At 35.8% G+C, this 12,951-nt stretch overlaps 1 protein-coding gene across 1 annotated transcript in view; it reads left to right on the top strand.

The window, feature by feature from the left end:
• LOC139727611 (phospholipid-transporting ATPase IF-like) overlaps positions 1 to 12,951 on the top strand; it is a 99,878-nt gene that overhangs the window by 11,229 nt on the left and 75,698 nt on the right. The window contains exons 2-3 of the mRNA XM_071638592.1: positions 2,935 to 3,057; positions 9,007 to 9,096. Coding sequence (XP_071494693.1) covers positions 2,935 to 3,057; positions 9,007 to 9,096 — 213 coding nt within the window. The remainder of the gene's footprint in view (positions 1 to 2,934; positions 3,058 to 9,006; positions 9,097 to 12,951) is intronic.

The raw sequence follows: 12,951 nt of genomic DNA on the forward strand, positions 1-12,951 counted from the left end.
AAAAAAGTATGTTTGTGTGTGTTTTCTCTCAATATTTCCTCACATATGTAATAGAATTAGCTGTTATTAGTTAGGCTCACACTCTGCATTGATATCAAGCTACAACTTTGTATCATTATCAACACAAGATATCTTGCAGTTAAGTAATGGATAATTCGGTGATAAGAGCTAGCAGGGTTGTAGTCAGCAGGGTGCATGTGAACAGCAGTAATTGACCTTTGCACACATCAATTCACTCACAGTAGATGGACACCTAGCAATGATTATTTGTGCAGCATTACCTAACAAGAATCTCACAAATACATATCCCTTCTTCTGTGTCCTTGGTCCACCCATGCACACAGATTGGTATCTTCACTGGTAGTAGCTGTGCACACCTTCAGCTTCTCACTTCTAAATCTTGCACCAATGCCAGCTTACATTTGTATTATATGCATGAAAAAGGAATTATTGCAATCGAGCACTACACTTGTCTGATTTTATCATCAGATAGTAATTAGTAATAAAAACTACCAGTATGCTCAGACTTTATCTATTAAATTACTTTGTGAAATAGCAGTTTCACCTGTCGGTGATGGTAGCTGTCATCCTTTCGGTTGAAATGTGAACATACAGATACTGTAGCTTTAGTCTAGAACAAACTCTGACAAAGAGGCAGCAGATGTCAGGAAATTTACAAGATACTGCTTGAACCAACTAGCCTACCTTCTGCTTTAAAGGGATGGTACAGCTATTGGTTGAGATGCAAGATACTTAGAAACTACTGTATGAAATGTTGAAGAACATACAATTCTAGATGAGGAATTCAAATCTTATTTGATGAAAATCAGATTTGAAATGGCTGAGATATCCAAAAACAAGTTAAAACAAAGCAATCCTAATAAAAGGTGGGTCCCAACTTATATTAGGATCACTTCGTTTTGAATATCTCAGCCATTTGAAAACCAATTTTCATCACCTAAGCTTTCAATTCCCCTGACAATTACATGCTCTCTAGGAGGCTTCCTCATCCCCAAAAATGATCTTCAAAAAATGTTAAACAGCTGAAGTCTTATCCATCGGAAACTGTACAATTCCTTTAACACATCATGAAAAAGTGAAATGGATGCATGTTATCAGGATGGTGCATTCAGAAGAAGGGCGTGGATCAAACTGTTTATTATTTTGTTATTCTTCCATCATAGTGCGTTATACATGTACCAGCTTCGGCTCTCAGGATCTGGCTAGCCTAGTGTCAGACCCAACTCACTGGGGGCTCATTATGTTGCATAACACACACAGCTCTTACAGTAGTTACGTTCAGACGACAAGCCTTAACCTCGAGGTTAGGAAACCTCGAGGTTAAGCTTGTAGTTGGGGACCGTGTAGACGCACTCGTAGTTAGCTAACCTCAAGGTTATGAGGTTAGCTCCATGTTAAGAGCCATGAGATATCTTATGGTTAGCGCTCTAACCACGAGCTGCGTGGGGTCCCCACTCATAGTTAAGCACCGTGTGGACACAAAAATCAACGTCCTCAAAGGGACAGGAGTTTAACCTTGAGGTTAAGATTCGTCATGTGGACGCACGTCGAAGTTAGGGGGCAAGAGCTTACCCTTGAGGTTTCCTAACCTTGAGGTTAGGGCTTGTCGTCTGAATGTAACTAGTGTAGCTCTGAGTCAGATTTAGCGAGCTCACAGGAGTCCTTCATCACATTTACATACAGCCCCAGCTCTGAGGTCATGATTACACTTTAGCAAGCTTCATGGATTCCTGTGTTGTGTAAACATACTGCTTTAGTTTCATACAGTTTGTAATCCTCTAACCTTGTGGATGTGATATTGTGACAAGCATGCTTTTTAATAGTCAACAGTTTACAAACTGCAATCCCCCCTACACCACCCGCCCCCCTCACACACACACACACACAGGCGAATATCATACAAATTTGAATCACAGTGCAAATCTCAAGATTTGTATCCTGCTAATTCCTGTCAGTGTGAATTCCACTGTTTTGAAGGGAAATACTGTCTGTAATAAGATCTGTTGGGGAGTAGAAACAGGAAAGGAAAAGAGTGAAGAGGGCAGTGATTTATCGCTGAAGCATGGTACTTTGGGAAAAGTTAATTAGAGCGTACATTCCCAGCCATGGTTGCGGCCCATTACCGGGAAGTATATTGGACACACAAAGGGTGTAATATAGATTGATATTGATTAATGTGTAAGCGCTATATTGTACTGTGTGCGAAAAATGGGTATAGAAATATGTAGTGATAACGAGTTGTTGTAAATATTTAAAGTTATATGGTATGAATAAGGGCTATATTGCAGTGTGTGTGAAAAATGGGTACAGAAATATATAGTGATAATGAGTTGTGATGTATGAGGTATATGGTATAAATATATATAGCATAAGTGCACATCAATCGAGGGCCTGATAATTAAGTAGGCCCACTGTTTCCATGATGGTCTTTCTAATCAAGTCTTTTATGTTCATTTTGTTGCATTTGATATTGAATACTAGTAATGTGCAAGTTCTCAAATTGCTGTATGTGAAAAATGGGTACAGAAATATGTACAGTGATTAGAGTTGTCATGATAAAATAAGAGGTGTATGGTATGAATATAAATCATAGTGCACTTAATTTGAGTGCCTGATAATTACTATTTCCATGATGATCTTTCTAATTAAGTCTATAATGTTCATTATGTTGCATTTGTTTGGGAATACTTTACCTCCTCAATTGGATAGCAATTTTAGTGGATGAATGATACTTTGAAGGAAAAAAAAAGGTATACAATTCTATGTTCTCAAATGGCTACACCAAAGAATTTTGTGCAGTCACATTGAAAATGCATGGCAAATTGCTACGCAAAAGCAGGAAAATGATTCCCTGTGTAAATATACATGTACCTGTACGTATATATTTGTTCCTTCTTTTTTTTTCTTCAACAGGGCATAACTCAAGCGTATGTACCAGAAAACAGAACCATCTTTGTAGGGAACCATCCACCCCCCAACCAGGATGAAGTGTACATCCCGCAAAAGTTTCCAGACAATACAGTTATTTCATCCAAGGTAAGTAAAAGTTCAAGGTGATGGAATTCCAGCCTGTAATGAGAATTTTTAGAATGCTGAGTAAAGTTGGTTTCAGTCTCTCAGCTGTTCATAAAATAATGCCAAAGTCATTTAATAAACGGTACCATTAGGCAAGATCTTTGTTTTTTATGTATGACAGATATGCCACTCATAAACAGATCTATCACCTTCTTTTTTGATCTAAAAAAATTTATGCTGACTTCATTTTATTAAAAGGGCAACGTTTGTGTAATCTTTTGCGGGGTTGATGCTCTGTAACACATTACTCCATGCAGTGGCTTTAGAGTGATATATCACTGGCCCTCCATGCATCCAGTGTGAACAACCACATATAGTCCAGCGGATATAGAAAAAATCATGCACTTTATGGTAAAAGCACCATACTTGGTACACATGTACATGATGCCAATATAAGTCATTTCTGATATGGAAGCCACTCCGATTCTCCCTTTGGCGGCCGTGGCGGCCATTTTTCAAAATGGCCGCCATGTGATATAGCAATGGTGTGTATTTTGGAAACTATAAGTCCGATTGTCGTGATTCTTGTACCAAAGTATAGGTTTTGAGGGTCAAGGATTCCAATAAAATAATTTTTGAGAGGATAAAGCCTTGGCAACCTACTTATTGGCGGCCATTTTGAAAAAAATATGGCCACCATGTTAGATAAAAACATATCCTTAAAACGTATGGACAAAGGGTCATGACTCTGGTACCAACTTTCAGTATGTTTTGGGGTCAAGGACTCCCATAAATTCAACTGTAAGTGAATATGAATCGCTTCATCCTACGTTTTGGCGGCCATTGTAATGCATATGGCTGCCATACAACCGAAAATGAATATTGTATACCTTCGAACTATAAAAGTATAGTTTTGGGGTGAAGGTTTTCAATTTAATGATGTTTTAGCAAAGTGAATAGGTTCATCACATCCTTTGTTTTGGCGGCCATTTGATAAATATGGCCTCTCTCCAGTTATATAGCGTACGAGTGTTATGAAATCGGGATGCCCATTGTGGATTGATTCTGGTGTAAACGTTTGTTTTAGAGTTCAACAATTACTTATTCACTCATTTTTAGTATTCTAATGTGGAACATCTGGGCATAGTTAACTTTGGAAGCATTTTGGAAAATATGCTCAACTTCCTTTATAGGATTTATGTGTGTACAGTGTATGTGAAAAACATGATCTTCACAATTTCATGTCTGAAGTATATTTCTCACGATTATAAAGTTTCTAGAAATAATAGACTCTGGCTTTCTCTGGTCCCTGGACCATGGAATGAAAATCATAGTTTCCAACCAATATAGTACATCTGTTTCCTTTGGAAATATGACACTAAGTGTGAGAAAACTTCTAAAGCTTATTGGGTCACTTACATAAAATGTAAACACACTGCAATTATGTATGCCTGTGATCTTCACAATTTCACGTCTGAAGTACATATTTCTCACGATTATACAGTTTCTAGAAATATAGACTCTCGCTTTCTCTGGTCCCTGGACCATGGAATGAAAATCATAGTTTCCAACCATAGTACATCTGTTTCCTTTGGAAATATGACACTAAGTGTGAGAAAACTTCTAAAGCTTATTGGGTCACTTACATAAAATGTAAACACACTACAATTATGTATGCCTGTAAAATTCATGATTGACCAGGCTGTTCTGATACTTACAACTGCACTGAATCTTATACATCAAACGATAAAGTAAATACAATAGGTAGTATACAATACATCTTTATAGGTTTACATCTAATTGTAATTTGCAGCGTAGTGGGTAAAGAATCAGCCTCATGAAAAGAAATCAGATCTTCTGCCAAAGTTTTGTATCCTATACCAACATAATTTCTTTTAGACAAAGCTGGACATGATAGGTTTTTTTGTGTCATCATCTTGACATATGAATATGATGTACTTGGTCCAATCTGTTTCTTTCCTGGGAGCTGGTTTGTCTCGGTTGAAATGAGTTTTGCTTTTGAAGCCATGTTATCCTACAAATAAACCCAATTACCAATTACTTAAAAAGATAACATTTTATGTAAATATGCTTCACAGAGGTAAAGCAAAAAAATTATGCGTACATTTTTTCTCGAAATGTGACAAACATTTTCGTTAAATGGATCTGTGGTTGTGAATTTTACCTTTTGATGTACAGTAATTTGTAAAGAACAAGAACAAGGAAAAATCAAATCATCTGTTTCTGTGTGTAGTTGTTCTACTCTGAATACATTACTTGTTATAGTTGATTTATATGCATTAATTTTTATCAATGGTTTTAGCCTCTTGAACTGAATTTCACCCTACCCTAACCCCAAAGAAACTATACAAATATATATTTCATGCATTTGCCATTCTCATATGGAATAAGGATTAAAGGGGAAGGCTAGTAACTGATCAGTGGGAATCAGTGGAAATGCTGGGAGATGATTGTTCCAATCCTTATGGGATTCATTCAAGAGTTCATTGTATATCTATTGTTGTGTGAAAATGATTTGCTTCAGAACGGTCTCATATTCAAGTAATGTGCAGATTAATGCTCCGTCACTGACCAGGGACGCTAACCTGGAAGCATTAAACTGCACATTACTTGAATATGAGACCATTCTGAAGCAAATCATTTTCACACAACAATAGATATACAATGAACTCTTGAATGAATCCCATAAGGATTGGAACAATCATCTCCCAGCATTTCCACTGATTCCCACTGATCAGTTACTAGCCTTCCCCTTTAAGGTTTCATAATTCAAAAGCAACTTCTACAGGTAAATGGACAGTGGGCGTTTCAACGCAATTTTATAACATAACAGCACCCATCCAAAATATAAACTACAAGAAAAATTATGCTAATTTATGAATTTAAGGAAAACCTCAAAGAAATACAAATGTTGGGGTTCATAATTATTGGAAGATAAAATTTCAGAATGAAATATTCAGTATATCGATCTTTCTACTTACCATCAGCACCAGTAGAAATACTGAAGACATTCTCCAAAGCGCACCTGCATCTACATAATTATGCATTAATGTTCATCACTGCTCATCAATGGATGATCACGAACAATAATTGTTTTGGATTGTCAGAGCTCATTCGATTCCTTTATATAATTCCTTATAATTTTGTGTAACAGTTTTGACAAGGTCATACTATGAAATAATGAAAAAGAACTGAGAACTTTAGAAATCAATAGGTCTTATAAGACTGCAATAATCATGTTTTTGTGACTGGAAACTACATGACATTACACTTATTGTGCTCTCCTGTCTATGCATCCAAAATTGGGGGAAAGTCTTCTATTCCATTCTCACCATTTACTCTACCTACCTGATATTCAACATAATTATCTTTATAGTATTCCAGTTATGTAACAATTGTACTTATGTGATGTTCAATACCTATACTTGAATAGTGAATGTGATAGAGGTATGATCAATCAACAATCAATGAACAATACAGAACTAAACGCCGCAACAACAAAGGAGGTTCATTTACCAATAAAAGGTGAACGATTCTTGTCAATGGGACAATACATATGGCAAATTAGGGTGTATATATATATATATATATATATATAATAATAATAATTATATATGGTGGCCCCTCAGCAAACGGAAAGGAATATTTTTTTCGAAACCAAAACGAAATTGTCCAATTTGGTTGAGTTCTTTTCTTTCTAGACATGTTTTTGTTGATCATTAATTTTTTACTTTATTTTATCAAAGCTCAGCAACGGAGACTACCCAACAATTGAAGGTGAATTTTTGACAATAATCCTATTCAAGCATTCCACATTATGATGTGCGGCCTCAATTCTTTGTTAGTCTCCCAAGGCAGTGGCTTTTGTTCGATGCTGAAATTTGTTGAATTGAGCGAAGAAATTTACGCTCAACCCGTCTTTACAAAAACATCTGTAGAATAAAAACTACTCAACCAAATCTGATGATTTTGGTGTCATTCTTCTTCTAGATAAATTCTCTATAATTTTATGTCATTCATTTTTGCATAAAGTAATGCAAATGTGCAAATCATTTGCGAAAACTCGCGTTTCCATTAATTCTATGCCACACTGTATATAATGTGTGTGTGTGTGTGTGTGCGTGTGTGTGTGTGTGTGATGATTATTAAGATTAATGCTAGAAGAATTGAATTATCACTGTTAAATTTAAGCAATTTTTTTGAGAGCATAGGGGAAGTGACTGTATGTAAATTGATAATTTTCATGAAAGTGTAATTTTTGTTATGTCATTATGTACAGCAATAGCAAATTTGCTATTATGATCACAAATGTATATTTTCGTCATTTCAATTGTAGCAAATGAAAATTGTTATTTTTTTTTCTATTACTTTGAATGGAACAGAATAAACATCGTTGAAAAACAAAAAAAAAGTGTGTGTGTGTGTGTGTGTGTGTATACTCTATGTAGTGTCGCAGTCATATTTATCAAAATGGACCTGAAAACGAGATGTGTTACTTCTATTCATCAGCAAATGCTTGTTTAAAATCATTGACCCAATTAGTTTCAAAGACGTACAGTATACAACTGTAGCATTGCGGTGGCCATGTTTTAAAATGGCAGCCAAAACATATAGGATGTGATGGTTGTATACACGAAAAGATGTTTCCATATAAATAATTGAACCTCAAAAACATATTTTTGTACCAGAATCATGAAGATGCATCCATTGGTTTTAAAGATATATGAATAGAATGTAGAGCGGCAGCCATGCCTTTTTTTCAAAATGTCCGCTAATAAGTAGGTTACCATGGTTTTATCCTCTCAAAAATTATTTTATTGGAATCCTTGACCCTCAAAACCTATACATTGGTACAAGAATCACGACAATCGGACTTGAAGTTTCCAAAATACACATCATTGCTATATCACATGGCGGCCATTTTGAAAAATGGCCGCCACGGCCGCCACAGGCAGAATCAGAGTGGCTTCCATATCAGAAATGACTTGTATTGGCATCATGTACATGTGTACCAAGTATGGTGCTTTTACCATTATGTGCATGATTCACCCTATATGTGCTCTATATCCGCTGGACTAATATTGTGCAGTTTAGGGATGGTACAGTATCGGTGAAGATGAGAATTGGGCTTTTAACTTTTTGTGAGATACCAAGAAAACACTTATGATGTAGTACAGAACATACCATTTTAAGAGGAATTCAAAGTTTATTTGATGAAGATCGGGTTTGGAATGACTGAAACATCCAAAAACAAAGTAAAACAAAGCGATCGTAATAAAGTGTGGGTCCCACACTTTATTAGAATTGCTCTTTTTTGGATATCTCAGCTATTTCAAAACCAATTTTCATCAAATAAACATTGAATTCCTCATAGAATTGCATGCTCTTTCATACTTCATAAGAGGTTTCTCATTATCTCACCCCAAAATGTTAGAAACCTGAAATTAGGTCTCAACCAAAACTGTACGATCCCTATAAGTCATAGATGTGTGCTTGCCGTTAGCACTTGATTTTATACTGATATTTTCATACTCTTTCACTGAGAAAAAGTTTATTTGTCAGCTGGTGATAATACAGTTACCATGCCTGTTTGCTTTAGTTGGATCTTTGACATCAACATGACTGTTATTTGTTTCCTCTATAATGGTCGAAACAATGATGTGCAAGAATATTGTCCTATTGTGATATCATTCATATATATATATATGAATATATATATATATATATATTTTTTTTTTTTCACAAGAAGCTTTGTTTCTGATCTTTACCAAATTAATAAGCAATGATGCCCTTACATGCAGGATGAAAAGCTATTGCATTTCACATTGTACAATATGAACACTTATAGTAAAATTCATTATTTTACCAATAGATCATTAGCGATTATGAAAGCTTCATGTGCATGCATCATTGATTTTCCCCATTTTTATCTGTCATTCATCTCAACAGTATACCGCTCTGAACTTCTTCCCAAAGAACCTGTTTGAACAGTTCAGAAGAATTGCCAACTTTTATTTTCTTACTGTTGCCGTACTACAGGTAAGTCAGAATAAAGCATGTAGTTCTCGAGTCGACTGTGTGACATACATGTATATTCATGAGTGATGTATTCTCTTTTTATATCCCTGTGAGTAATCATGGAAGGCAAGGCTGCTTTTTTTGTTGTTGTTCAATTAATCTGAACATACTGTTTGTCTGACCTTACTCTTTTTACGAAATGTAACTCAAACTCTAATTGGTGTTTCCATTTAATTCAAACTGTGAAAATTTGATATCAATTAGGCATTGGTAGACCGCCAAAATAATTTATCAATTGCACTTGTGAGAAGTGCAATAATCTATAGTGCTCTAGTTATTTTTGTATGGGAGTTTAATACCACCAATATTTGATCGTGGCTGCTGTGCTTCTGACAATGTACTTGATGTGTACATGGTACATGTGTTAGCCAGTTGCACGAAAGCGTGGACAAATTGTCATACCATACAAAGATGCATATGTACATATGCAGTGTTACACTGCTAAAATAATGTGTTTGGGTGGATAAAAATCTGTTCCTTTACAAGATACAAGATTGCTTTGTGGATCATCCCATTTCATTTAATGATTAATGGTGTCAGACTGCAAAATTTTCCGGCAGACTTGCCTTTTTACCTGTAAAGCAATGTTGTGTGTTTTTATTGTAATAATCAGTGGCATCGGTGTTTGATTTTGCTATCATGTTTGCATTTGGTGGTACTGCTGTAAACTTGATCTTTGGACCACAAATCATCACAGAGCTCAGTGTCAGTTAAGAAAAAGAAAACTAGAAAAATAACATTTGGTGCCTGACGTGAAATATTCATCTGTTCAATGACTGCACAGAGGCGAGCCACACATAATCCCGGGCATTTTTGTTTTTGTTTTTCACATTCTTTCTTGTGTGTGTGTGTGTGTGTGTGTGTAAAATTCACATGAAATTATCCCACCATATCCTTAATATGGCGGGACTTTGTTGTATCAGCATTGAATGAAGATGCCATATTTGTTTTATTGTAGTTTTTGTACAGTAAATGTATTCCAGGAAAATGCAGAGGACTTCTGGAATTCAAAGAGCTAACACAAACATGGGTATATGGAATGTTGTGAAGCAATGCTTTGTCAAAATGTGATTATGCCATCACATTACTTGTCACATGAAGTGTGTGTTGCATTTATAACGATGCAAAATAACACTCAACAAATGGTACACAAACAGAAATTATATGACTAATGAACACATTACGGTCAAAGCAGCAAAGCATAAGCACTGAATAAAGCAATGCACGCAGCTCAAGTGGAGTGTATCTGCATGGTGTAAAATGTAATTGATTGTACTTCTGAACAGTCAATGGTCTGTGCATTAAAATAGTACATTGTGTTGCACATTGCCGTCTGGGTAGAAGCCTGGCAGGGTGACTGCTGTGAGTTTGCCAGAAAATTATTGATTTGCCCCCCCCCCCCCCCCCCCACCAAAAAAAAAAAATCTATTCCACTGTCCACTGGTAGTCACATTTGGTATTCTAAGCAATACAAAAAGGGGCCCTCTAAACTGTGTCAACATGCCAACTTTCCATTTTAAAGAGCAGACCAGTTAATTTTTGAGTGAATTTGGTCAAATAGTGACCAGAATAAATGCACACACACACACACACACACACACACACAGAGCTAATTGCCAGCCTGTCAATATCTCATTTGACAGCGCAAGTGGGAACTCTTCAAAATATATCACACCGTCAAGTAACAAGAGCGTCTTGTGAAATGCACTGCCTCTTGTCTTTGCATAGCTGCATTATACCACAAAGTGTCTGTACAGAATTTTATGGATTCACGCATTTTCAGCTAGGGAATTGTGATGCTGGTCACAACCATGAGAATACATAATGCAGATTTGATATGGTAGAATTATTGTAAAAAAATATGACTCTATCAGTGATATAAAACTAGACAGATTTCTCTACTGATAGAAATCATACTGCATGATGATTACTACACAACACTGAGCTGATTTGAGGGGTACAACAATGATTTCATTTCCAACAAGAAAACTTTTAATAGTAAAGATTTGTGAGGAGATCAAGAGAAGAGTTTCCAGGTTATTCCATTAATTTGAGTTTGTGGTTGTGACTATGTGGTATATTCGCAATGCTATTTGGTTGCAGATTATATGAGTCAACTTATATTTTCAAAATTGATAACTGTGGAAATAATATTGTCTTGTGTTGTGCAAATGTATTGTACCAATGTACAAGGCTAAAATTACTTATTTTCTCTAGAAAAGAAGAAGAAATTAACTATTTTTTTTATGGTTTTGACTGTATTTTGTGATAGTGAATTCAACAACTCATTAAATTGTTTGACAAAGGCATGTACATACAATGTAACAGTGTTGAGTGAGAAAATGTATTTAACTCTGAAGTCCTATTGCCTATCTGTAGTATCCAAATTTGACAGTCTGTTTGTTTTAAACCGGTATCATAAATGACAATTTAATAGACATAAAATCATAAGGTAGATATGTCTCCTTGAAAAGAGCTGCCCAATCATCCAGCCTTGAATTCACGTGTCAAAACGCTGTCTGAATTTGACCGATTCGTCCAGCACACCAGATGTTTCTGGAGATGGAGATAGGAGTATAGAAGATACTCTTTTCGAGACTTTTGCCCAGCATGTGATGCTTGCATGGCGCATGCATGAATACACTTAGACCTGTGACGATGCACACATATGGTGTTATTACATAAGACATGTAAGTGCACTCAACTCGATCGAGTTGTGTGCATTGCAGTATGATAATATATTTGTAGTGTATAGGGTAAGATTTGGCGCCATGATACATTATATAGGATGATACAATAGGACAAGGAAATAACTTCTGGCCTGGTAATATTACATAAATATAACATGTACCACATGATCTGTATTGATTTGTACCCATTTGTTTCCTGGTTATCATATGTTTACATGTGACATGTGAAACTTTGGATTACACAAGGGACAAAGTTGTGGCCAACGAGCATGCTTCGAATGAATACTGTATATGCCATAGCCAGTCTAATTTTTTTGCGAAATAGGACTTCCCACCAATTTCGTGAGTGATTAATTTGCGATTGTGTCCAGAGTACAGTATAAACAAACGTGTGTGGGCATGTGGCATTCATATCTAGATCAGAGTCGATAATTTTGCATGTTGTTAAATTTATGAATAGCACCCGACTCATGCAATTCACAAAAATAAAAACTTCACACAAAATATATTATACAGCATGTACAGTAGATACATTCAATACTCTAATTGCTGTAGCGAAACAAGCTGTCTAAATCATAGACTAGCTTTATGGTGGCAATGCACATACAGTAGGCGCAATGCAACTGGAGTTTGCCTTCAAGCTTGTGTAACGACACAACACAGTTTTTGTGTACTATCATTATTTTTCTGCCACAAAGATGCACAGTTTTCACCTGTGTGGTACTACAGCATGCTGTGCAGAAGAATCAGAGGGCAAGTGCTGGGGATTTCCCAAGAAAATGCATCCAAATATGTATGAATTTTAAAAAATCATTTCATTTTACAATTCTTCTGTACCCATTATGCTCTTACAAATTATGCCTTTGAAAGAAGAGAAAGAGAAAAAAAATGCAATTTTCTCACTGTTTTTGGTGTCACTCCCTGTAAAGTGAACTGAAATGAGCACAACTCAATAAAATGGTGGTTTACACCTCGCCATCTTTACCAGGTACAGCAGGTGACCCTTATAACTTTTTAAAATACTTATTTTTCTTGCCAAAGATGCACTTGATTTGAAATATTTTCCACGATAATACAGCGATGAATATCATAACTGAAGGGTTCTGTAAGAAGGTGTTACACTACA

This window comes from Diadema antillarum, unplaced genomic scaffold (genome assembly GCF_040938485.1).
Source record: "Diadema antillarum isolate AM-2024a unplaced genomic scaffold, OU_Dant_1.0 seq00000136_RagTag, whole genome shotgun sequence".
NCBI lineage: Eukaryota > Metazoa > Echinodermata > Echinoidea > Diadematoida > Diadematidae > Diadema > Diadema antillarum.